Source organism: Hypomesus transpacificus, unplaced genomic scaffold, assembly GCF_021917145.1.
Source record: "Hypomesus transpacificus isolate Combined female unplaced genomic scaffold, fHypTra1 scaffold_61, whole genome shotgun sequence".
In the NCBI taxonomy this organism is placed as follows: Eukaryota; Metazoa; Chordata; class Actinopteri; order Osmeriformes; family Osmeridae; genus Hypomesus; species Hypomesus transpacificus.
In genome coordinates this window covers 1,490,531-1,516,241 of record NW_025814034.1, presented here as the reverse complement: position 1 = coordinate 1,516,241, position 25,711 = coordinate 1,490,531, and the positions used below count along the sequence as shown (strand labels likewise).

Sequence of the window (25,711 nt, the reverse complement as noted above, 5' to 3'; positions counted from 1 at the left end):
GGAGCAATGATATTTATTTGGTTCTGTCACCACACAGCAAAGTACGTGGTCACTTGCATTCAGAAACGCATATCGTAATTTAACAGAATGCTGACAAGATCCCCAAAACAGTGTACTAACTAGTTTATAGCCTCACAATGTCTCATTTTTATACAGTTCTTCCATTGCAAACGTAATACCAGCAGTTTTTGCAGTTCAAGATGGTCATTGTCTTGAATGGGGAATTTTACCATCAAAATGAAATGGTTAGCCCCTATCATGGCTCAATTTTTGTGCCTTAATTAACTTTGCTGCTGACATTGCTTTGGTGTTTTACCAGAGAATGAAACAATTTCACACTAGATTAGGAGATGATATTTAAGGATTATTGGACGATGCTAAATGCAGTTACCATCTCCTCAAATGGCACTTTGTATCCTTTGCTCTCCCTAAACTGTAACAAAGTATTTTATTTTATGATTGTTGAAGTTCAGAGATGTTCTAGCTACAAGGTCTTTACAAATAATTACACTCATATTTTATGTTAATTTGTCAAACATTAACGTAATAATTCTTTACAAAATAACTTGTTAGGATGACAAACATTTTCAACAAAGAAAAAATACTTAGTATACTTGGTGTGTTGTTTAGGTGCTGATATATTCATGTTCATATTTTTACAGTCTGGATTATTTTAAAAATATATATTGTACAGTCATGGTGCAGGATTGCATATGAAAACCGCCATTGGGTTTCAAGGTAACCGCACACATTTGAATCATTTTAGAGAGTAGATGTTTGACTGTCGTCACTTTTCCTGTCCTTGTTCTGGCTGTCAAACATGAGCTCAGCCTTCTTTTCAGTGCCATGTGAGCTCCAAACCTAAAACACATATATGCAAATGACTCACCTTGGAACGCAAAAATCAATGGATATTTAAAATCTAAAATCTTGCAACACTGATAGGTTCTCACCGGGTTTACCTTTCCTGAGGTCTTTCTGTCTTGGTTTCTAGAGGGATGGAATTGTATTTTTATTATACACGTAGTCATACAACATGCCCCATGTCCCCATTATTCAGTGCCTCTAGGTTTCGTCTTATTCATTAGCATCTTACTTACGTATAACTGGAATTGTCAATGGCAAAGCTCTCCCTGTCTGAATCCTCTGCATTTTTTTTCCTCCTTATGAACCTGGGTGAGATTTTTTTAAAGTTTAGTCTGTTGTAATTAAGTGATTCCATTTTCTGATGAGCTGCTGCAAAAACTAAATTATATTCCGACACAAAGGGGGACGAGGTAAGAATGTTGTTTTATGTAACTATCCTTTCGGAAAGGAGTTTTCAAACTGAAAATTCTCACTTGACAATTGTGTATGTCCCTATCAGAAGCAATCCCAGCATGCTCAGCCCCAGAAGGACTCCCAGGGCGATGACGATGGCCTGGTTATCAGAAGCTTCCACCGGATCTTCCTGCAAGTCGTGCTCGAGCCCCGCCCCAAACACCTTCTCAAGTTCTGCCTTCACAGTGGCACTTTCACTTTGCAGCTTCCTGCGAATGACATCATATACACGCACAAGATGATGTGGCTGAGCTTCAGATAACTAACCTCAGATTACTTAGCATTCCAAATTGGAAACTGTTGACGTCAAGATCATATTTAGTATTTTCTCTGTTCAACGCCACTGTAAACTTTTCGTGTACAATGAAAAACGTTAACAACTTTTTACGTTTTAGGACATGTCACCCTTACTTTTTAATCTCCTCAGCAGGGATGACTTTGTCTGTGCCATCTGTGGCAACTATGCTGACAAACGTCTTGATTTTGTTTCTCAATTTTCTTGATTCAGCCTCTCCTCCGTTAGAGCTGGAGACCCTGATGACCCTCACGGTCCAGCCCAGCGCTCTCCCTAAAGACCTGGGAAGAACCGGAAAAAGAGGTAGATTAATTAGAGAGTTGAATGACCAAATCCCACATGGAACAACACACACTGTTCAGGGTTTTGATGAGACATTTATTTGTGTTCTCATACTCTTCCATCTCAGGGATTTTCTTCTCCACTAAGTTAGCGGCTTGGTTGAGAGAGATGACCACTACGTCACTGCTGGCACTTCCCTGGACGTTCACCTTGGAGCAGAGCAGATGGAACGTTCCATCAACTGTTTTCACTGCAAGCTATAGGTGTGTTTTTAGGGGCTTTGACCAACAACTTTCAAATAAATGTTTTATTTGATTTAGGAGTCACTTTCTAAGTGCATAAAGAATGTACATCAAAAAATCAAGGATCACAGTCAACTGTATTCCAACACCAGTATCAGTATTTTATCAAGCACTGTACAATAAAACAATATCTAATACAGTGTAAATACATACAAAAATATGCAAACAGTGAAGTCAACAAATACCCCTCAGAAGTGTTTACCACTGACCTGGACCATCACTGTGTCTTGTAGGCCCAAAGGGTCTGTAGCTTTCATGGTCAAAGTGGTTGTCTGTCCTGCCAGTCCCACCGCTGACACCACATACACCTGACCAGTGGAGGGGTCCACGTCAAAGTAGGAACTGGGCTCTGACATACTGTACTGCAGACGCTCACTGTCACCACTGTCAGGGTCTGTGGCCTGGAAGAGAGACAGGATAAGTGTGTGAGTGTGTGCTTTTGTTTATATATCGTTGTGGGGACAGTTGATTGCTAAAGGTTCATGATAAAATTGCACTGGATTATTCTGAATTGACTTCTATGCATTTTCAAATTTCGGATTAAAGTGTTGAAGCTGTTACATTTCCCTACAGTTATATTTGACTGACCGACTGCTCTTGTTGTATATATATACTCAGCAGCAATAACCAAATTTGTTTTCATAACCTACCTTAACCTGTACCACAGGATACTTGTATGGGGCAATGCTGAAGATCTTTGCTTGGTAGGTTCCATCAATAAACTTTGGGGCCTCGTTCACATCCTCAACCTCCACCCTAACCTAAAAAGAAGTTGAAGAAAATATAATTTACTTACTGTTATTTTTTTTACTTAACACAACTCTTCTTGTGTTAGCCAAGGTCTGCAAATAAACAATGGTTCGTACCAATGCAACTGCAGAGGTAGGGGGAATCCTCGTGTCTACTGCTTTCACTTCCAGGATGTACCAATCCTGGCTTTCCTTGTCGAGCGTCTCTTTCGTGAGGAGAGCTCCCTGAGGGTCTATGGTAAACAGGTCAGTGTGTGTCATGAGGACGTAAGAGATTTCATAGAGGCTGCTGCCAGGCGATGCCTTCACCACCCCCACTGCGGCCCCTTCCGGCTGGTTTTCGGCAACGCTGAAGTTGTAGGAGGGGCTCCCAAAGGCCACACCTTCGCTGAGGCTGACAGTCTTCAAGGAGACCAGACCACGAGCTATGAGATGGGAGGGTGACAACATAGACGTACGTCCACACAATTCAAAATGGTATTCAGCTGTTTGAGCTGTCGTATGTGACATGATTACGTTATGTACAGAAACACTCCAGACAATGCACAGAAGTTTTGTTTGACTGCTGACCTGTGGAATTCAAGGGTGGCAGTCCGTGATCCTGCGCCATGACCGTGAAATCAAGAGCCGTGTCCCTTGTGACATCAGCAAGGTCAGATGCTGTGGTTACAACTCCCGTCTTATCATTCAGGGATAGATAAGTAAAGTTGCCTGCAGAAAAACTAGGGAGGAAATGAAAAGTCTTGATTATTTACTCTGAATCGATCAAACAATTTAACAATGAAATTATAAATGTAAAATGTATTTCTTATTTTGACCACAAACACATTTCTGTACTTCAGAGGACTTGTGTACAATGCATAGTTTGTCTCTCTTTTTCTCTGTGTGTATGCTTGCTTGTGTATGCAACTGACCTGTAAGTAATGAGTGAGTTGTTGCCGATGTCCTCATCTGTTGCCAAAAGTGTCAACACCACATCCCCCACTTTAGCGTCTTTTACCAGGATGCTTTTTGAGTAGATGGAGGCACTGAACACTGGTGTGTTGTCATTCATGTCTGTGACACTCAGTCTGATAGTTGTGATGTTCTGGTGGATAAGGAGGTTAAATTACTTAAATTGAGCAGAAGCACTTCATTGGGTGGTCAATTTTGGGTGAACTAACCCTTTAAATTCATATTTTGAATAGGCATTTGTTAATGCCTGGTATTAGTACCTGTCTCCGGGGTGTCCCATTATCTGAGGCAGCAATGACTAGCTCATAAACGTCCCTGGTCTCTCGATCTAGCGGACCCACAACCAGCAAGGTCCCGTCCTTTGACACAAGAAACACAGACATGTGGCTGTCAAACACTGTTGGACTATAGCTAGCTAATCTCTTTTAGCAGAAAGATTCCTGTTTCTCTGTTATTAAAGATGGCAACCCAGGCAATCCAGGTTTATTAACGGTTATGCAGGATATTCGATCTACCTCTCTGAATCGAAAGAGCGTGCTGGGTGAGGAGAGGGAGATGGTAACTTCAGCGTTGGCTCCCATGTCACTGTCCGTGGCCATGATACGGAGCACCTCTCCTGGGGTTGAGGCTGAGTATTCCCCCTCTGGTACAAAGATTGGGTCAGGAAGGTCAATGAACTGGGGGGTGTTGTCATTGTAGTCCAGGACGGTAATGTTGAGCTGGGCTGTAGAGTTCAGTCCATCCACAGGCTGGTCCACTGCTGTAACCTGAGAAGAGCAGAGAGAGGTTGAGCATGTATGCACTGTATTTGTAAATAAATAATGATGGCTTATTTGGTGACTTATCAAAGAAAGTAGCATTTCATAAAAAGGGATTCACCTAGACAGACAGAGGAGAGGGAAGGAAAGAGGAAGAAGGATTGTAAAAGGTGCGAGCTAATTCAGCATTGCATTGAAAATACTTTGTTGATGGAATACCAGGATTAACTTAAACTTCCACAAATAACTCGCTGACGTCTCGTATTGACTGGAAACAGTTGTTACTGCTCTGCAAACATCATCAAATGCTAATCAGGGGCCTGCCTACATCATAAAAGGTAGGCTAAATCATGACTCTCTACAGTGCCTACATCAGCATGACATCGTCATTTTATAGCCACCGACGAACTGTAATATGATGGGGTATGTCAACTGTGTTTACTTTGGAGCATAGGTGGGGAGGAGCTTGGATGTGTGTGATGGAAGGAGGTCCACCCATGCCCATTTAATAAGAGATGAAATCCAATTCTCTATATATGGATTCTTAGTCATACCCAGCAATTGATACCATAGATTTTAGAGATTTTCTGAAGGATTTAACCCCAGCTATCCTTGGAGTATTTAGGAGTAAGTAGAAACAGAAGTGTGATTCTGTGAGAAGTGTGGTTCTCTACCTGTAAAAGGTAGCTAGCCTTTGTCTCTCTGTCCAACGTGGCATCTGTCTTAAGCGAAACAACGCCTTGTTTATTGATGTCAAAGATATCGCTGGTGAAGACAAAGTGTCCATTGGAGAATCCACCCTGAAGCATGAGATAGGGATAAAATAAACATGTTAGTCTTAGCGAATGAGGAGCCAGTCCCCACCCATGATCAAATGGAGTGATTTGAGCATTCCCACAAAATGTGGTGTGTCAACTTTTTCCATTAGTCTATGATCACGCTTTGTCATTGTGGAAACCGTCTGTATGGATACATTGTGTAGTGTTTTGTCATTTCAATGACCTCATCCATATCGGTGACCTCCATGGTGACGATGGACGATCCGCCCGGGAGGTTCTCAGAGACTGCAACGTCGTAGCTCTCTTGACTGAACCGTGGGGGATTCTCATTCACATCCTTTACCCTCACCACCACGGTGGTCAACCCTTCCAGCGGGGGAGTCCCTCCATCTTCAGCTTTTACAGTTAGGCTGTACCCCATCACAGACTCATAGTCCAGACCTTGGGCCAGCTGCAGAACACCAGTGGAAGAGTCCAACTCAAAGACCGCGGGGGTCGAGGGAGGATCTTGTGCGACAATGCTGTAGGATATTCTCCCGTTCAACCCTTCGTCCTCGTCTACAGCTGTTAGGTTGACGAGAGCAGTTCCCGTCGAAGCAGTTTCCAAGACCTCAACTTGATATTCCGACTTGGTAAACCGCGGAGAATTGTCATTGACGTCGGACACTTGGATGAGCAAAGAAGCGGTAGCTGATCGTATTGGACGACCCTGGTCTTGGGCCTCCACCTTTAGGCTATACTTAGCCTGAGTTTCTCTGTCTAACGCACCGGTCAGGGATACTAGACCTGATTCCGGGTCTATAGAGAACTTCCCTTCCCCACCTTGTATGGAGTAACGGACATGTCCATTGAAGCCATCGTCTGAATCAGTGGCGGTCATGTTGATCAGATCGGTTCCCACATATGTATCTTCGGAGACATTATGTGTGACAGAACTGGAACTGAAAACGGGACTGTTGTCATTGATGTCAATGACTTGGACCTCGACAGTTGCCTCATCGATGTTGGTGCCATCTGAGATGGAGATTCCGACAGAGTAGTTAGTTTGGGTCTCGTAGTCCAGTTTCACCTTGGTGGTGAATATGCCATTTGAGTCTATAGCGAATGTTTCAGTGTCGGTGAGGACCTGAAGTGTCACAGGGACTACTGATGCCACTGATATGAAGCCCACCTGGAAACAGAGAAAACACGGCTGGATTAGTGTATGATTCAAACCCCCTTGCAGCGCGCAATGGCGCAGCCACAATTGACGACTTTATTTACATTTTGGTCACAAAGCAGACGCTTTTATCCAAAGCAACACAAATTGAACAGAGTAAAGTAGGCTTAGAGCAGAACATCAATGATTGGAAGTACTTGGTTTTTGTGGTTAGAGTCAAGAATGACTGTTGACAAAGATGTCAGCTGACATAAACTCTTGATTCAGGTTCTTCAGTCATACTGCACACTGAAAGAGTTTCTCAAAGAACAACATGAAACAACTTGACTGCAGTCAAGCTTGGCATATTTGTAGAGGTAGGATTTCAAGGCAGGGTGTGGAGAAGCACACCTTGAGGATGGTAAATCCTGGCTCTCTCTCCTCCTCAACGCTGCCATGGTAACTACTCTGTAGAAACTGGGGTTTGGAATCCCCTGGGGCCAACACCTCCACCAGCACTGACGAGGAACGAGACACTACTCCCCCTGTTGGACAGATAAACAACAGCATATGCAGAACTGTTCTTCAAACTGACTACAGTAGACTGTGTTGAAAATATTTTTCAACAATTAGTTGATGATGTGATTTGATAAAGATCTACAACCTAAAGCATACACACAGGTCTTAACCATCAATGATAGAACTATTTGAAGACTAGGAAAATACATTGAAAAACACTCACCATCTCTGGCTGCCACATATAGAGAAAACTCTAGAAGCTTGTTCTCCTCCAAGGGAATGGTTTTAATTAGCCGGATCTCTCCGGAAGTGTCATTGATAGAGAAATAGCCCTCTTGGTTCCCCAAGTCTATGCTATACTTGACCTGTCCATTTAGACCAGCATCCGGGTCCGTTGCTTCGACCTAGGAATTGGTAAATCATGTAAATCATGCGTGAGTCATTGTGGAGGGTATTTATGGTCTTGTTACTATGTGGACAGGTTGTTACGGTACTATAACTCTTATCGTACATAGCACGGAGGAACATGCCTAATTGAGGTCCCAGCTTTGATAGGCTATCAACCCTTTGAGTTCTCACCGTGACAACTAGCATTCCCTCAGTCTGGTTTCGAAACACCTTGCCCTCATACTTGGAACTCCCAAAAAGTGGAGTGTTGTCATTCTCGTCCAGTAGAGTTACATTGACATCAGCTGACACAACACGGTTGGGCGCGTCCGCTTCTTGCGCTTCGATCTGAGCATTAAGAACAGGGGGAAATACTACAGGGGGGCGTACTTTGACATACCCAACAGTGCCCTTTAGCACTGACAGTATGATAAGATTAGGAATACATGTCGTTTTTTCCATCAAGTCACACCACATTTGTTCTCTCTTGTTAAGTCGATTCACTAAGAATTCCCAGTCAATGTTGTTACACTGTTGCAATGTTTAAGAGTAACGCAATGTTGAAAAAAGTAATACCGGTAGATTTCTGACCTGAAAGATGAAGTTTCCAAAAATTTCTCTGTCCAGTTCAGTGGAGGTTTTGACTGTGACAGTGCCATCTAAGCTGACAGAGAAAGGCACTGATTCTGGAAGCCGAAGAGTTCCATTAAATCCACCCTGGCAAAAAAAGATTTTTCCTATTGTTTATGGCTTGTCATGAATAACAGTTAGATACAAATAACACATTTTGACACACCTAAAGGAGTTCATCTAGCTAAGATACTGTGTTTGTAAAGTGCCTTGTCTTTCTGACTTGCACCTTAAAGATACCCTATTGGAGTCTTGGAGCTTGTGTCATGGAAGCCTACCTCATCCAGGTCAGTGACTTTTACTCTGAAAACAACAGTGCCTGTCGGTGAATTCTCCAACAGTGTTGCATGGTAGCTGGATTTGTCAAACACAGGGGGGTTGTCATTGGTATCCTCAATGGTGACAGTCACCACAGCATTGGCCGTTTTAAAACTGTCGTCCTCCTGTGCTGCCTGGGAGAAAGTGTCAGACCATGTCATTTCATGATTTTTTTTTTTGCATTATTAATATAACTAAGTGGCTGTACTGATGTCTTAATGAGTAATCTTGGTGAGAAAACATCTGAACAAGAAATGTGCAATTAACCCTCTGGTGCATAGCGGTCACTACAGTGGACAGCTATTCAAAACTGTTTCTTGTATATGCATGGGTCTTGGTGGTTTAGTTGCACATCAGCTACTCTAGTGGACGCTTTTGCATCATCCCATACACTGCTACCCATTTGCCAGTTGTTGTATGTGAAACAAAACTTTCGAAATTCCAAGATGGCCGACGGATTTTCAAAAACGCTATCTAGCGCATAAATATCTTGCCAATCCTTCTATAGAAGTAGACAAACGTAGGTAAATAAAATGTTGTAACATATAGAACTTCCGGAACTTCCGGGAGACTTGGGATGTCTGGATCATGTGTCCACTAAATTGGACATCATGCGTCAGAGGCTTTAAGTCACCCACGATTTATTCCAGTACTGCAACGTTGATGTTCGTGAAAATACTTGATATGCAACAAGTTTTTGGGGTGTTATAATTTGATATATGTTTTTTTTACCTGCCTGTTGGTTTTTGCTCCAACAACACTCATTTGACTTTATTCTACACTAGTTACCTGATCAACCAGCTAATTATTAGATTCAGGTGTGCTAGATTGTTGGGGCTAAAACCTACAGGCAGGTAGCTCCCCAGGACCAGGGTTGGAGACCCCTGTAACAGATGTTTTTCACACCTGATTCAAATGATTGAGTTGTTATCTAGCTCAACAGAAGCCTGATAATGACCATTCATTTGAATCAGGTGTCTTGGAGCAGGGGAAACATGCAGGGCAGGGATGTCCCTAATGCTGGGGACACATCACAGGATAATCGGCCCGATTTTGGCCCTTCTGACAATCCTAGGTAACATATGTCCCGATTATCTTGATGGTTCCGCAGATTTGATCAGATGTTCCCTTGGTGTGAGGTGTGTTAAGAGTGACCACACACTGTAGGAGCAAAACGGCTAAATCTAGGATTTTTTGTCCTCATGTTTGTGGTCTCTCACGTTTTGAAAATCTTATAAGATTAAAACAAACGTTAAGTGTGTCCCCAGCATAAGGACTCGGTTTGAGAACCACTGGCCTACAACATTGGTTCTCAACCCTGGTCCTCAAGTACCCCCTATCCTGAATGTTTTAGATATTTCCCTGTTCCACCACACCTGATTCAAATGAATGGGTCGTTATCTGATAACGATAAAAAGGGAGAGGGAAGAGGCTGAGGAGTCCGAAGATTCTTCATATTTCATTGCATTTCATTGAGAAAGATGGCTTAAATGTGACACAATAGTTTTAACAGCATAATATATGATTTTTCTTATTGATTTGGTTAATCCATATTTCTTCACCTTATTATTTTTTTACAACCCAGACGCATGCTGTCCACCTGAGTGGACACAAAATATTTTGTATGAAAAATGTATGTATAAAATAAATAATGTTCAACATTTTTGTATGCCTAAAGAGGACTAAAAACACATGGGGAAAAAAATCCAAACTAAGGTTGTCATAATTCATGCATCAGAGGGTTAAGTCAGTGGTACAGTACAATGTTTGAATTGTGATGGAATATAATTTCCATTGCTAAGTAGGTCTTTACCTTTGATCTGTCAAGACCTGCTTTAAAAAAAAAATTACATTTTAAGTTTTACGGTAAAACGCAAGGTAACTGACTGTACCTTAATGCTGATAGTGACTTCCCCTATCTCTTCTCTGTCCAGTCCGGTCACAACAGAGATGACCCCACTGTTTTCATTAATGTCAAAATTATTCAGGTACTTGCTTGGAGTTACTGAGTAATATTACAAAAGCAACACATAAACAATGTGTAAATACAAGAAAGGCCATTGATTATGTTGCAATAATGTTAGCACAATATATGTCCTATACTGGTTACATATGGATTCATAGTTCCTCCCTATTAAACAGACTTATGGAAATTGTAGTCAACATAATGGAAATTACGCCTGCATTCAGTACCTGCACTGATACTGTAGACTACCGTCATGTTGATACCAGTGTCGCCATCTTGAGCTTTTATGGCATCTGGCAGAATAATGGAGAATGCTCCTGTCTGCAGAAGAAAGGAATTCATTTTCATATGTATTGAATGTTATGTTTTGAAGAAAATAGTTTAGTGTCTATTGAAACTTTAACCTTAAGGAAAAAAACAGTGTATAAATATGTAACTCACTTGTTCCTCCTGTATGAAAGCTTTGTAAAGCGCGTGGTCAAAATAGGGGTTCATGTTATCAAAGTCTGTCACCTCGATAAGCACAGTCGTCGTGTCGCTCAAACCTCCATTGTCCTGAGATGAAAGACCCCAAAAGCAGAGTAAAGTGTCAGATTGTTCACAAAAAAACTTGTACATCGATACAGCAGCCATGTGAAGATCACAATGGCTAACAGAAAGACTAATGTCAAATGATGTGCTGTTCTGGCATCATCGTCTACCTCTGCCTTTATGGTAATGTTGTAGTTTTTGGCTGTGTTGTAGTTCAGACGTTTGATCAGCGTCACTCCTCCATCATTACGCACATCAAAGTCCAGGGATATGGGTGGCTTTAAGATAAAACAAACGAGTTAAACAACAAGGAAAAACCTTTTTTGTGATTTCCTTTAATGAAGGACTCGAAATCTAGTTTTAACGTTACCCAAAATAAGACTCACCACTATGGAATACGATATTCTGTTGTTTGCTGAGGTGACATCTGCATCCACAGCTTTGACTTTGAGAACGTCTGTGTTTAGTGGATGTGCCTTAAGGACAAACAGTATTACAGTAATTTGACCAATATGTGTTTTAGTGTACTATTCAAAATAAACCATATTGAAATACATTTTTCACTTTTTCATTTCACTTTGCCCTTGTCCCACCTCAGAAACCGTCGTGCTGTACTCCTTCTGCTCAAATATCGGACTGTTGTCATTTAGATCGGTGATTGTGAGCGTTCGAGTGTTGTTTAGCTAAGAGACAATAGATGTTGTTTTAACAACTGAGACATTTTCTGGCTCACCATAACATGTCACATGACAGATCACTGTAATTCTTTATTGGTCTCACCTTTCCCAGGTTCACACACATGATTGAATAGAATAATTGTCCCGCGGTCTACAAGGAAATGGACAAAAGATTAAAAAACACTGACACTGTCTCCACAAAAACTACTCATCCAATTTTAAAACACAAACTAAATCTTGTGAAATATCAACATATTTGTGTATATACATGTCGAAGTTCACTGATATTATGAATCTCACGCTTTTTAGTGCATCTGCATCTAGTTCCATTTTGGTGCGGACAGTTGCAGTTGTATCCCCAGGTGAATAAGCTAGCTCCAGAAACATAACGTGATCAGGAAACAGATGGGGAACCAGCCTCACAGTGGTATCAGCTGGAATGCCAGTTACAACTTCCACGTTCCCTGTTGCCACGAAGAGAAATGATTAAAGGTTGTTACCCACTGGAAAAATATATTTGTTGCATATTAGATGAATGTGTGACATATTTTGTGGTCATGTAAATATTGTACTTTTTACCTGAATAGCCCTCTTCCACAGGCCCCACAATCCCATCTGAACCGGCATCACAGTTTATTGATGATGCACCTGGAAAATCTAGAAATAACAATAGAATCGGACATACAGCAACACAAAATAAAAATGTCATCCAAGTTCAATCATATTCTATTAAAGTTCAGGACATTAGTCAAGTTGATCTGAGATAGAGGATAAATTGAATGATTAGTCGTTCTCTGGTCAGGCACTTTTGCTTTGTATGGGCCACCTTGCTTTCTATGGGGGTCATATGGCTGAAAGGTTAGGGAATTGGGCTATTGATCAGAAGGTTACCGGTTCGATTCTGGCAGTTCCAAATTACGTTAGGTCCTTGGGCAAGGCACTTCACCCTACTTGCTTCAAGGGGAATGTCCCTGTACTTACTGTATGTCGCTCTGAATAAGTGTCTAATTGTTGTGAACTTGCTGTGAAGCCGTTGAAGGGCAGTTTTTTTCAGGGCAGTTTTTGAGACCTACCTAGGTGTCTTTTAAAAGAATGCTTTGTAAATAAATAAGCAACAGAGACATATAATAAACCATTTAAAACCACAAAAGCAACACCAGTCAGAATACAAACTAAATAAATAACATGGGAATAAAAAAAAATACTGATTGTTTTCAGACATTCCATTTGAACATAAGTCTATTAGTGAACGTGGCCTGTGCTTAACTCACCTATAGAAGTACCTCTGACACCATGGGTACATAGAGAGGCAGAGAGAAGTAATATCCATCTTAAAGACATTATCCTTGTGTTGTATGGTCGAGGGTTTTCCATCCTAACTGACAACAGGACCGTCCTCACAGTACCTATTTGATAGACGACAGCGATCCCTTGAATCAAGGAGTATTGAATCGGCCACAGGTTATTGAGTCACTCAGCCATTTTATGACTGGTTGTTAAGAGTTACAAGTTGTTGAGGTATAAAAAGGTCCAAGGGGCACTGACAACACCCTGGGTATTGCTCAGCTTTCTCACTACAAGATAACATCATTCGGTGTTAATCTTAAATTTTGTTTTACTTAAAGAAAATGTTTCTTATTGCTTTTGACGTTTATTTTGTCCACTAGCCAGATGATCCCATGCAAGAAATGATATCATTGAACTTGGCATGCTCATGTCAGAACTGAGATTACTCATCAATAAATGTATACGGTAAAACTGGTTTGGGTTCAACATTTTGCCAAATAGAATTTTGTGACCTGGTTACATTAGCTTATTTGCGAAATACATTTTCACTGATGTCTTGTTTTCAAAATGACAAGGACCCATCATTGCTGTCCCAAATTTGGGGATGAATAGTCTTCTGTCTGCTGGTTCTGTTAACCGGAATCTGAGGGAGAGGAGACGGGAGAGCGTGAACAGGTTCAGTTTACCGGTGGGAATCTTTACCTGAGGAGTTGACGACCACTCCGCCTCCAAGGGAAAGATGAAGTCCTCTCCAGTACCAACAGGTGGCAGCAAAGATATCGGGCTTCTGTTTCTTTTCAGCATGAACTGCACATGTATGTATCCTCGTAACATATCTATGTACTATTTGTACATCTGCTAAAATACATTCATTCATTGACTGCTGTCAGCTTATCCTGCTTACTTTTATGCGTGCCTTTTTACTACAAGTTACTTGATAAGGAGCACTGATAGGAATTGTGTGTCCTATGAAAAGATTGCAGTGGAACCCTTAAATATAAACTTACCAGTAGAGGCCATGTAAGTACTTCCAGACAGTTTTTGGCTCAATAATACCCCTCTTTTTTACTTTGCGATGCCTCCGATTTTAACTGGTAATAATATCACACTGCTGAATACATTTACGAGACACACAAACACTTTTAGAATTTGAACAAAAACTTTTTTTTATTTTTTTTATTGTTGTTAGATAAGACAGAGTGAAAGATGCAGGACTAATGGTGAAGAGAAGATCATATGTATCCTAAATAAACAATAATGTTATTACTCTATAATTACAGTCCAACTATCATAGATTTTTTTTTAAATGACAAATAGGCAAGAGTGACTGATTCACGTGTTACTCAAAATCTTGTTCTAGTGGCAGCTGCCTTTTTAGAGTTTCAGTCCTTTACACTCACATTAGTTTTGCAGTTTTGCAGTTGGTGATAAATATGTCAGTGAAACACACAAATACAGATTGCTTGATAGTGCACAGTGCCTGTGATAAAATTACACACACACAGATTCATGGCATTATTAGAGAGATTATTTTAGTAGATAACTTAAAGGTTGGTTGGACAGTGTGGTATATTGTAGATACCATTTGCTCAAATGACATTTTGTCTCTTTTGCTCTCTCATGCTGTAGCATAACGTAAAGAAGTTCAGAGACAGAATGGCTGTACAATTCTTGTTAACTCATTGTATTTGTAAAGTAATGTGACATGTTAAGGGTTAAAAAATAGTTACATAAACTTTAAATGTTATAATTTCTACAGACCCTTTGGGCGTTATTTATCTGAAATGGCTATTACAGCCCTGTGATCAAACAATGCCTGTCAAAGAACAGATCAGTATGTTATAAATGCATGATTGTAATGTGTACTTTGTAGCTAGAATATAGGTATATAATTAATAAGATTATGATGACATTGAATAATATATTTTTAAAAACAGTAAATACATATTATGTATTTAATTTCAGAAAGAGCCATTCAAAACAATGAATTCTAAAAACAACACAGAAAATAAACAAAAACAGTACCAGGACTTTAGGTGAAGGCAGAGATAAAAAGGGGGTTTTGAGGTGTGATTTAAAAGCAGAGAGGGAATCTACGGCCCTAATGATCTCCACGAGCTCGTTCCAGAGTCGTGGCCCCAGTGAGGAGAAGCACAATCTCCCATTTTAGTCAATTTTTTCCGTTGGAACTGCAAGGAGGTTTGAGTTTCCGGACCTACGTGACCTAGATCTGAAATGAGGGGTTAGGAGGTCCTGGAGACAGGTTGGACCGGTAGAGTTTATGGCCTTGTGAACTAGGAGAAGGACTTTGTTAATGATATTTTGGTTGATTGGAAGCCAGTGGAGGGAGTGGAAGACTGGGGTGGGTTTAGTTGGGGTGGGTTTGGAATTGGTTTAGTTTCCCATGATCAGGAAAAGAACCGGCACTCTTCATATTCATTCAAGTTCATATTCTACATTTTTCCGAAAGGAGTTTTCAAACTATAAATTATCACTTGACGATTGTGTATTACCCCATCAAAAGCAATCCCAGCATGCTCAGCCCCAGAAGGACTCCTGGGGCGATGACGATGGCCTGGTTAGATGCTTCCACCGGATCTTCCTGCACGTCAAACTCGAGCCCCGCCCCAAACACCTTCTCAAGTTCCGCCTTCACAGTGGCACTTTCACTTTGCAGCTTCCTGTGAATGCCATCATATAAAGGCACAGGATGATAAAAACCTTTACAACTTTTTACGTTTTAGGACGTCACCCTTACCTTTTAATCTCCTCAGCAGGGATGACTTTGTCGACATCTGTGGCAATTATGCAAGACAAACGTCTTGACGTCGTTCCTAAATGTTCTTGATTCAGCCTCTCCTCCGTTAGAGCTGGAGACCCTGATGACCCTCACGGTCCAGCCCAGCGCTCTCCCTAAAGACCTGGGAAGAATCGGAAAAGGAAAAAGAGGTAGATTAATTGGAGAGTTGAATGACCAAATCCCACATGGACCAAAACACACACTGTTCAGGGTTTTGATGATACATTCATTTGTGTTCTCATACTCTTCCATCTCAGGGATTTTCTTCTCAACTATGTTGGCGGCTTGGTTGAGAGATATGACCACTACGTTACTGCTGGCACTTCCCTGGACGTCCACCTTGGGGCAGAGCAGATGGAACGTTCCATCAACTACTTTCATTGCGAGGTGTAGCTGAGTTTTTAGGGGCTTTGACCCAACAACTTTCAAATAAATGTTTTATTTGATTTAGGAGTCACTTTCGAAGTGCATAAAGAATCTACATAAAAAAACAAGGATCAGTCAACACCAGTTGGTGTATTCCAACACCAGTATTAGCATTTTATCAAGCACTGTACAATTATACAATTTCTAACACGGTGTAAAGAAATTGCAAACAGTGAAGTCAACAAATGTGCCTCAGAAGTTTTTGTGTTTACCACTGACCTTGACCATCAATGTGTCTTGTTTTCATAACCTACCTTAACCTGCACTGCAAAAACTTCTAGAGCTAATTTGGCATAAATTTGCATGACCATATTTGTATGACTCATGGGGAAGTGGGAATTTAAATGAATGGATGCCTACTTTTTACCATAACTGAGCAATGTTATCCTGAAAAACCTACAATAATAGTGTATTAATATTGTGTAAAATAATTCAAATCATGTTTCATGCCACTGAATGGCATTGACTTGAATTCAATTTTAGCATGCAGCAAATACTAAGATCGCACACACACACACCCATCCCACTCTGTCTTTCACTCACATTTCGTCTCACAGTCAATCCCGCAAAACTGGATTACATGTTTACATTCACAGGGCTGCTCGAATTTCATTACGAACACAGGTGTGTCCTACTGAATACTGTACACGTTTCACAATGTATTCTTTTTGCGAAACATCAGTGCCGGTCCTAACACGATTGGTGGTTTCGCTGGAAATTGCCGTCCCCTCCTCATGCCGCCTTAGGCGACTGCCTATCGCCCAAAGCAAGGACTTGCATACAGTTTTTTAAAACACAATTTCTTACACTTTATTACCAACATTTCACCTCAACATGTGCACACACATACACACAAACATGAAAATAAAATTTCATCTCTCATATTAAATACTTTTTTGCTATTATTATTTTGGGAACCCTTTCATTGTCATAGATGTGACAAAGGTTTTTTCAATTGGGGAGTGGTAACATCATTTTGATAAGACTTTCTTTGAGGTCTTACCCTCATCCCATTCTGAAGCAGCATATGAGTGAAGCCTAGTTCAGGCATGGCACCTCACCTATTGGCCCACGTCCGATAAGGCCGCACGGATACTCATCAATTAATGCTGAAATCAAAGGATATTTCACAGCCTATAGAAAGATCCTTATTGACATGACCAACATGGAGGGAAGACTAGTGTTTGTGAATAGTCGGAGGGAGATTGCCACATTGCCATTGACACATTGATACATGCCATTTCAATGCTTACCTGGTGTACCTTCCTAACACGATTGGTGGTTTCGCTGGAAATTGCCGTCCCCTCCTCATGCCGCCTTAGGCGACTGCCTATCGCCCAAAGCAAGGACTTGCATACAGTTTTTTAAAACACAATTTCTTACACTTTATTACCAACATTTCACCTCAACATGTGCACACACATACACACAAACATGAAAATAAAATTTCATCTCTCATATTAAATACTTTTTTGCTATTATTATTTTGGGAACCCTTTCATTGTCATAGATGTGACAAAGGTTTTTTCAATTGGGGAGTGGTAACATCATTTTGATAAGACTTTCTTTGAGGTCTTACCCTCATCCCATTCTGAAGCAGCATATGAGTGAAGCCTAGTTCAGGCATGGCACCTCACCTATTGGCCCACGTCCGATAAGGCCGCACGGATACTCATCAATTAATGCTGAAATCAAAGGATATTTCACAGCCTATAGAAAGATCCTTATTGACATGACCAACATGGAGGGAAGACTAGTGTTTGTGAATAGTCGGAGGGAGATTGCCACATTGCCATTGACACATTGATACATGCCATTTCAATGCTTACCTGGTGTACCTTCCTAGGGTATACAGATCAAACAATGAGGTCACTGTTTTTGGAATGACATTATCGTTACCCTCTTCTAATGGTCTTATAAATCATTTTCCTGTTCTGTACATCGTAACAAAATACAATATATAAATTGTGCCTTTTTTGTACATAAAATGTGCACATTGTAAATTAAATATAATCTAAGGTACTTAACAAATTCAAAGTAATATATGTGTAACTATGGATATGGATGGCTAATATGTTACTTGGCACATAAAACATTTCATTGGATTATATTTTTTGCTTTAATTCAGTGCTTGTCGACAGGTCAAATTTGACCCACGAACACCAAATGTGTCAACACTTTTTTAACGCAAAAGGAGGGTTACACCAGTCCCTGAGCGTCAATAACTTGCCTCCCAAGTCACATTGCTTGACCTCTGCATTCTCGCACACACACCAAAGTTACATTACAGCACAATCTTACTTCACAGATACAATTCAGCACAATCTTACTACACAGATACATTTCAGCACAATCTTACTTACACAGAAACTTCCTGCTGCATGATCCCATCTGTTCTTTAATAAATCAATTGATCACAATTGGAGATATGTTTTAGTATAAAGCATTACACATTGTATATACTTGAGGTAGTGATTGGTATAACAGCATTGATTAGCAGTATAGTTATCATTCCTTCACAGTGGATAACACTATTCTCCTCACTTTGTCATTTGCCTTGTTCACTGTTATTAAACAGGTGTGTGGTGGAATACTGATTTCAACACAGATGAGAAGTTCACAGGGCAGCCAACTCCCACACATTGGCAGTGTCACACAAATTGTATACGAAGACGTTTGTTCTACTGAATACTGTACATTCTTTTCGCGCAACATCTGTCAAACTTCGGCCCCCTCTTCTTGCTACCTTAGAGGCCTGTCGCCCAAAGCGACAGGACTTGCATTAACTTGATTAACTGGATACATTGATGAGGAGTGTGGGCTGGATTTAGAAGCGTATATATTGATGGTGCCATTGTACAACGGTCAGAGTGAAATCATTCTGAGTCTTGGGAGGAACTTGAATGCAACCGGACCTCCGTTCGTCTTGAAGTGAACAACCAAGAGGGTATGTCAAATATTAGGGTCAGCACTTTTTGCAGAGACGTAATTTTCTCATTTTTTGTGGGTGGGACTGCGTTTTTAAACTTCCCACTTGTATTCTAAAGGGTTTTAGGAACGTATTGCTTGCGGGTCCAATTTGATTACTGGGTGGGTCCATCTAACAAATCCTATGTAAAATCTTTCGGTTTACCACTGTTGAGGTTCTCTCAAAGGAGTCAAATAAAATATTGAAAACCAAGAATTATTTGTAAACTGAATATGCAAGTATCAGAAATGTGCTGAATAACCCTAACTGGCTACTGTCAAACATACAGTTTGAATCGAGAAAAAAGGACAGCAACATGGACAGCGTGAACAGGAACGTGGTGAAGAAGGGGGGACAGACACACAAGGTGAGTCACCTCCCGAGGCTGCACTAACCCTGCAAGACCCGGTTTAAAATTACAACATCACCTTTAACTCTCCAAAAAACACATTAGCAAGTAAAATATTTTTTCATATTGTCTTGCCTTGCAATGCTATTGGATAAATGTGGTCTTTTAACAAAAATGTTACAGCAAGGGGTCTTGAAGGGCTAACCTTCACAGTGGGCATTAACAGTGAAAGTACATGTGCAGGTAGATGTAGAGACGTGTGTGTTGGTTGATTAAATCAAGAAAGGATGTTGTGGGACACCAAGTGAAAAATGAGTAATTTCATTTGACAATCAGTCGATTGATCAATGATCGATTGATTCGCCACATTTGAAGGCTGTCAAAACTATAAAAAAAGATGTGCTTGTGTAGTACACCTACCATGGGCGTATCTAGCCCTATTTTGGAGCCCCCCCAAAAGTTTAATTAGCCCCCCCTTTTTTTCTTCTTCATATTTTAAATCTAAATTAGTCAATTTCTCTTCCTAAAACCTACTAGAGGACACTATTTGAAAGGATATTTTCAAAAAACTATTCTGGGGAACATGCCCCCAGACCCCCCTCGTTTTGCTGGCTCACATGACAAATAATAGGTATATCTAGGGGCTTAGTCCCCCCAAAATTGGGAACCTAGATTTTGTCCCTGACACCTACTATCTCACATCTCACATCTGTATCTATCTCTGTCTATCTAGCTCTGGCAAAATATCTGTATCTCTGTCAATGAATGTAGCTTATTCTATAGCGTCCGTAAATATGTAAATACCTCTTTAGCATTACCCAAAGCGTTTATTAGGTGAAAAAACAGCCCATCACATTTACAATTATTTTCTATTGTTTGAGAACTGAAAGTTCGTTTTTATTCGTTTTTTTGGAGTTGGATAAGAGAAATATTCGGGAAAAGGTATTCCCTCAAAATGCAGCCAATGATGTATTGACACAGTCGTAATGATGCGGGATGTGGTGCTTACTTGGTGCTTTCCATGCTTTTAGGATTTTACAATGGATCGTTTCACCTTGACTTTTTGGTGTAGGCCTTTGAGAACAAGGTTTCAGTTTACCCTATTCAGCCGGTTCTCCCAATGAATGATACATCTAATGGCACTAGAAAATATAGCCTAATGTTTAAAATCATGTATCAATTATATTTCTGTATGTATTTCTTGATTTCATATAAAAAAAGAAATACACTGCTCTTTCTCAGCCCCCCTTCTCTCTCTTGCTGACACACACACACACACACACACACACACACACACACACACAAACACACACACAGAGACACACACAGACACATCGACAGACACAATGAATTGGCATTCTTGATTTATCAGTGCTACCAGGAGAAAAAGGTGGAGGCCCAGAACACAAGAGCGACTCAGAGTAGGGGCTTCCTCTTGCTGCAGTTATCTCCACATACACCCCAGTGAGCCATCATTGTAGAGTTGCTTATTTCCCAGCATTGATCCATCATTCAGTTTCTGTATCATGGAGGAAGGACCCTATAAGTGGATTCGAGTGAGTTGAAAGTGTTTGCTTCAGTGTGGAGTTAATCAGTGGCTTGAAAAAGGACAAACTGGAGAAGTTTATTCGTAAAATTACTTTTATTCTCTTAACAGGATGGAATTGAAGCGAGCCGAGTCATCAGAATCGGGACTAGGCAGAGCCAGGTAATTTTACTGGGGTCAGATGGCTGAGCAGGTAAGGTATTGGGCCTTAAACCAAAAGGTTGCTGGTTCAATTCCCGGCCACCCTACTTGCCTCAGGGGGAATGTCCCGATACATACTGTAAGTCGCTCTGGATAAGAGCGTCTGCTAAATGACTAATTGTAATTTCTTATCTTGATTTACTTACTGACCAAATTTAATTATAACTTCATTCATTCATTCCATGTTGATTCATTGATCGATTTGCATCCATTCATTAATTCATACCGTACAATGAACACAATCCATTTGTATCTGTTGGAAAGATAAAGATACATTTAGAAAAAGGTGGGTCTTCATACACTCATAGGATATGTGGCAGCAACAATCTGACAACGACTAATCGGTGTCTGAAATGTTTATATTACAGCTGGCCCGTATCCAGACAAACTATGTGGCTGAAAAACTCAAGACTCTGTATCCAGATGTCCATCTGGAAATAGGTGAGAAAAGGTTTTGACGCATACACAAGAACACTATCACACACTTACTCTCATCCTCCTCTCTTGGCTGCTTTCTGTCTCTCTGTGTTTCTCTCCTCTCTCCATCTGCCTTTCAATCCCCTAACAAATAGGAACAGATAGGAACATGGGGCTGGAGCCCCCCCCCCCAAATTATAATAATGAAAATATATATATATTATTATATTAATATTATTTTCATATTTTAAATGTAAATGTGTTCATTTCTCTCTCATTTATCTAGGGGCTTAGCCCCCCCAAAAGTGGGAATCTATATTTGCCCCTGGTTCGGAAGTGGATGGGTTTAACTCCTGTGACGCTACGAGAGGCTACACAGCCCTCAGCGGGACAGCTCAAAGTAGTGCGAGGACACCGGGTCGAACAAAAACAAGGAGTTTATTAAAGATCTTCAGAATTAACAAAAAAAAACGTCCAAACTCACATAGGATTTCAAAAACCGTACACAACACCTCTTCTTGCCGCAGGAATCCTCCTCCTCTCCAAACCCCACACACCATCTAACTGTGGCCCTCCCTCTCACTGTAAACAAAACCCCTCTGGTCATCAGGGTCTGATCAGTCCCAGGTGCGCGGGAACGCCCCGCTATGAGGGAGGGATGGGGCTCCCGACTCCCCCAGCAGAGAGAGCCACAGCTGCTCAGGGCTGCAGCCACCTCCGGGGAATGTAGCACCCCTCCAGGACCCAGCCTCTCGTGATGTCACACAACATAACTGCACTCACAGAGAGTTCAGTGTCTTTAGGCAATATTAGACAGATCTAGTCAAATGGAACTGATGAGCTCACGGCTGTGTTTGCAGTATTTGTCGCTAACTTGGTTATTTTCTCTGCAGTTGCCCTATCCACAATTGGTGACATAATCCAGGACCCTGCTTTACCAAAGGTTAGCTGAAGTTAAGAAAAGCATTTTATGACTTGACTTGATATATTTCAGTAGACAGGCTTGACTGATTACAAGATGATCTAATTATTGTGCTTTGGTGGTTTCAGATTGAAGTGAAAGTTCTTTTTACTAAAGATCTGGATGATGCTTTGAAGAAGAATGAGTATGTTCTATATACAGTATCACTATATTTGACATGTTAATCCTCAAGAAGACACTGTGCTTCACAGGACATGAAAGAGCAAATGTCACTCCCTTTTTTGAACATCTTGGCTTGTTACAAGTCTGTTAAATAACTCCTATTGACAAAACAATGAATTGCATTATGGTCTTGGTCTTGGATTTGTTCTTGGCGGACTTTGACAAGTGTATGACATGGTTACGCCAGAGGGGCAAATGTACAAATCAAGGGTTAGTTCACAGTAATTTTCACGGTAATCTAATCATGTTTGGGCTGTTCTTTCCTTCAGGGTAGACCTTGTAGTGCACTCTATGAAAGATCTTCCAACTATTCTGCCGACAGGGTTTACTATTGGAGCTGTGCTTCAGTGAGTGTACACCTTACATCATCCACAATGTTTAAAACACTGCTGCCAAGGCTGCAAAACTAAGAAGTAGTTCCGGTGAAATGTGTAACATTCCGCCTATGAATGACTGTCCAAATACTACATGTTGTTTTATGAAACACCATGCGTTGTGAAGTTAAGTCATTCTGTGGTCAGAACCCTCTTTGACATGTTGTTCTGTGTTTCCCCAGACGTGAAAACCCCCTTGATGCAGTGGTGCTTCATCCAAAGAATGCTGGACTCACTCTGGACACTTTGCCAAGTGAGAGGTAGGAATGCCAGTGAGAGGAGATTAAAGGAACGGCTGTCCAGCAATATACTGTTTTGGGCACACCACCTCCTTGGCCACAAAGTTTTTCAAGGCATTATATATTCAGTGTATGACAGAGAAGAGTAGAGACCAAACCACTCTGATTATGTTGTCTCTTTTGACAGTGTGATTGGGACAAGCTCTGTGCGCCGGGCTGCCCAACTGAAGAAGAGGTTTCCCCACCTGAAGTTTAAGCAAATTGTACGCTTTTTTCTAACACATAACTACTGTGTTTTTCAATGTGTATAAACTGTAAGTCACAACATGTATACATATGTTGATATTGTTTCTTAACTTTTCGACAATAGCAAGGTGAACTCGACATTCATCTTAAGAATCTGGATGAGAAGGAAGACTACGCTGCCATCGTCCAAGCAGTAGCAGGCCTGAAGAGGACGGGCCGGGAGGGACGAGTCAGTCAGGTACAGTCTAGCCAGCAGGGTGCATATTACATGCTTATCATATGTTATATTGCTGCCCCTAGAAAGGAAAGGTTTGACTGTTATCTTTCTCTTCAGATTCTGGAACCTGATGACTGTATGTATGCTGTTGGCCAGGTGGGTACATCTGGTTGAAATGACCAAATTCAAGTTTGGGGTGTGTTTTTAGGAATACTTAAGTGCAATATATATTTTTTTATCGCATACATACGTATCTACATATGTAAACATCAGTGTTGTTCCACTACTGGCACGTCAAAAGGAAACACCTGGATTGGCAACAGTTACAACCGTTACTGAATGTGGCATGATTGTGTGTAAGCACGCAGCCATGCATGTGCATGTGGAATATCAATCTGAAAAGATAGAAATCTGAAACCTATTTTAATCCCCCAAAATATTTGACAATCTAACAATGCATATTTTCCTGCTCCATTTGAACCTCATGATGATAATCTACTGATGAGGCTCTGTTGTTGTATGTCACCCAGGGGGCCCTGGCAGTAAAGGTGCGTGCGCAGGATAATGACATCCTGAAGATGGTTTCCAGCCTGCACCACCCAGATACAGTGCTCCGCTGCATTGCAGAGCGTGCTTTCCTCAAACACCTGGCAAGTTAAAATTTCTATTTGTCTATACCCATAGCCAGGTGACCCCCAGCTGGCAGCTGCAACAGTTGAAAAGGACTGTGAAATCCAGCCGCTTACAGAAATGCTACAGAGGTTAACAATTCTGGTTGCCTCAGTCCTGCCTGCTAGGGATCATTCTTGATCCGTCTATTTTGTGCCCTCAGGAGGGAGGTTGCAGCGTACCAGTTGCCGTTCACACAGAAATAAAGGATTTAATGGTAAGAAATTGACTGTCATTTTACCATTCTGACAGACACAATAAGCAAAATGGGAATGGAGACGATGTGTCTTTGGCCTAATGATTTCCCCCCATTTCAGCTCTCTATGACTGGGGCAGTGTTTAGCTTTGATGGCGCAGAAAGCTTGAAGGAAAACATGCAGACCAGTGTGGACCCTGGGAACCAGGTCAGGGCCCCCTCTAATTGACTGCCCAAAACACTGTATTCCTTTGGTGGTATGATACATGGGTCTTTACACGACAACTCTCTATTTCAGGTTAAAAAGCCAGCAGACACCCAGCATGTTGGCATAACTGCCCGAAACATGCCACAGTCTTCCCAGGATGCAGCAGAGAAGCTGGGAGTAAACCTGGCTACTCGCCTGCTCAGTAAAGGAGCCATGGAAATTCCGACTACTGCTCGGCTGCTCAATGAGGCCCGTTGAAGCACTTGTTTATTACTTCAAAGCACTGTGCAAGCAGTCACCAATGTTTACTGCTTACATTTTGGGGGTAATTTGATCAAAGCATACATTTGCATGACCATATTTGTGTAACTCATGGGGATGTGGGAATTTAAATGAATGGATGCCTACTTTTTACCATTACTGAGCAATGTTATCCGTTTTGATCCTTCAAAACGGCATCACTTGGGACAGCCTTTATGCGTCCTAAATTTATCCAGAATACCAAAATGTAACAAATTCACTGAATATCATTAATGGTATATTTGATTTGAGAATTCTCCGTTGTGAACATTTTTAATACAATTAAAATCTTTCATTCCATATTCCAAGATCATATTGATTTTGTCATTTTGAAGTGTTATTGAAATAGCTACAAAATGTTGTCGGATTTCCCAGCTGAGAGGCCCATTGTGCTTACCCTTCCTATTGTGTTCGGAACAAATTTTACCAGTTTTGAAGTTTAAATGCATGAAAAACACACATTTTATTCTGATCAAAACAAGGCATCATTAATTCCTCCACAGTGGTGTACTGAATACA

General features: G+C 41.0%; 2 protein-coding genes and 1 long non-coding RNA gene across 3 annotated transcripts; 1 reads left to right on the top strand and 2 right to left on the bottom strand.

The window, feature by feature from the left end:
* Positions 1-27: 27 nt before the first annotated feature.
* Positions 28-13,082, bottom strand: LOC124465886 (protocadherin Fat 4). The gene is made up of 30 exons (XM_047017522.1): positions 12,877-13,082; positions 12,185-12,262; positions 11,906-12,069; positions 11,709-11,756; positions 11,522-11,611; positions 11,315-11,404; positions 11,099-11,206; positions 10,839-10,952; positions 10,625-10,718; positions 10,324-10,436; positions 8,392-8,565; positions 8,075-8,200; positions 7,676-7,831; positions 7,320-7,500; positions 6,989-7,122; positions 5,663-6,610; positions 5,335-5,460; positions 4,418-4,669; positions 4,163-4,261; positions 3,863-4,035; positions 3,519-3,670; positions 3,066-3,373; positions 2,850-2,960; positions 2,409-2,600; positions 2,012-2,106; positions 1,732-1,896; positions 1,341-1,529; positions 1,101-1,172; positions 954-990; positions 28-861 (listed from the first exon to the last, which is right to left on the bottom strand). Exons 1-30 carry the CDS (start codon positions 12,977-12,979, stop codon positions 763-765), a joined length of 4,791 nt encoding a protein of 1,596 aa, XP_046873478.1. The 5' UTR covers positions 12,980-13,082; the 3' UTR covers positions 28-762.
* Positions 13,083-15,041: 1,959 nt separating this feature from the next.
* On the bottom strand, positions 15,042-16,025 carry LOC124465919. Its single transcript, XR_006955852.1, has 3 exons — positions 15,937-16,025; positions 15,651-15,813; positions 15,042-15,573 (listed from the first exon to the last, which is right to left on the bottom strand). It is a non-coding gene; the product is annotated as an uncharacterized LOC124465919 (long non-coding RNA).
* Positions 16,026-18,850: 2,825 nt separating this feature from the next.
* LOC124465903 (porphobilinogen deaminase-like) lies at positions 18,851-25,494 on the top strand. Its single transcript, XM_047017552.1, has 15 exons — positions 18,851-19,065; positions 19,376-19,453; positions 21,093-21,143; positions 21,551-21,623; positions 22,493-22,542; positions 22,650-22,705; positions 23,013-23,090; positions 23,300-23,377; positions 23,544-23,619; positions 23,727-23,840; positions 23,937-23,975; positions 24,350-24,469; positions 24,652-24,705; positions 24,806-24,892; positions 24,983-25,494. The coding sequence occupies exons 2-15, from the start codon at positions 19,403-19,405 to the stop codon at positions 25,148-25,150; spliced, it is 1,095 nt and encodes a 364-aa protein (XP_046873508.1). The 5' UTR covers positions 18,851-19,065; positions 19,376-19,402; the 3' UTR covers positions 25,151-25,494.
* Positions 25,495-25,711: the final 217 nt, after the last annotated feature.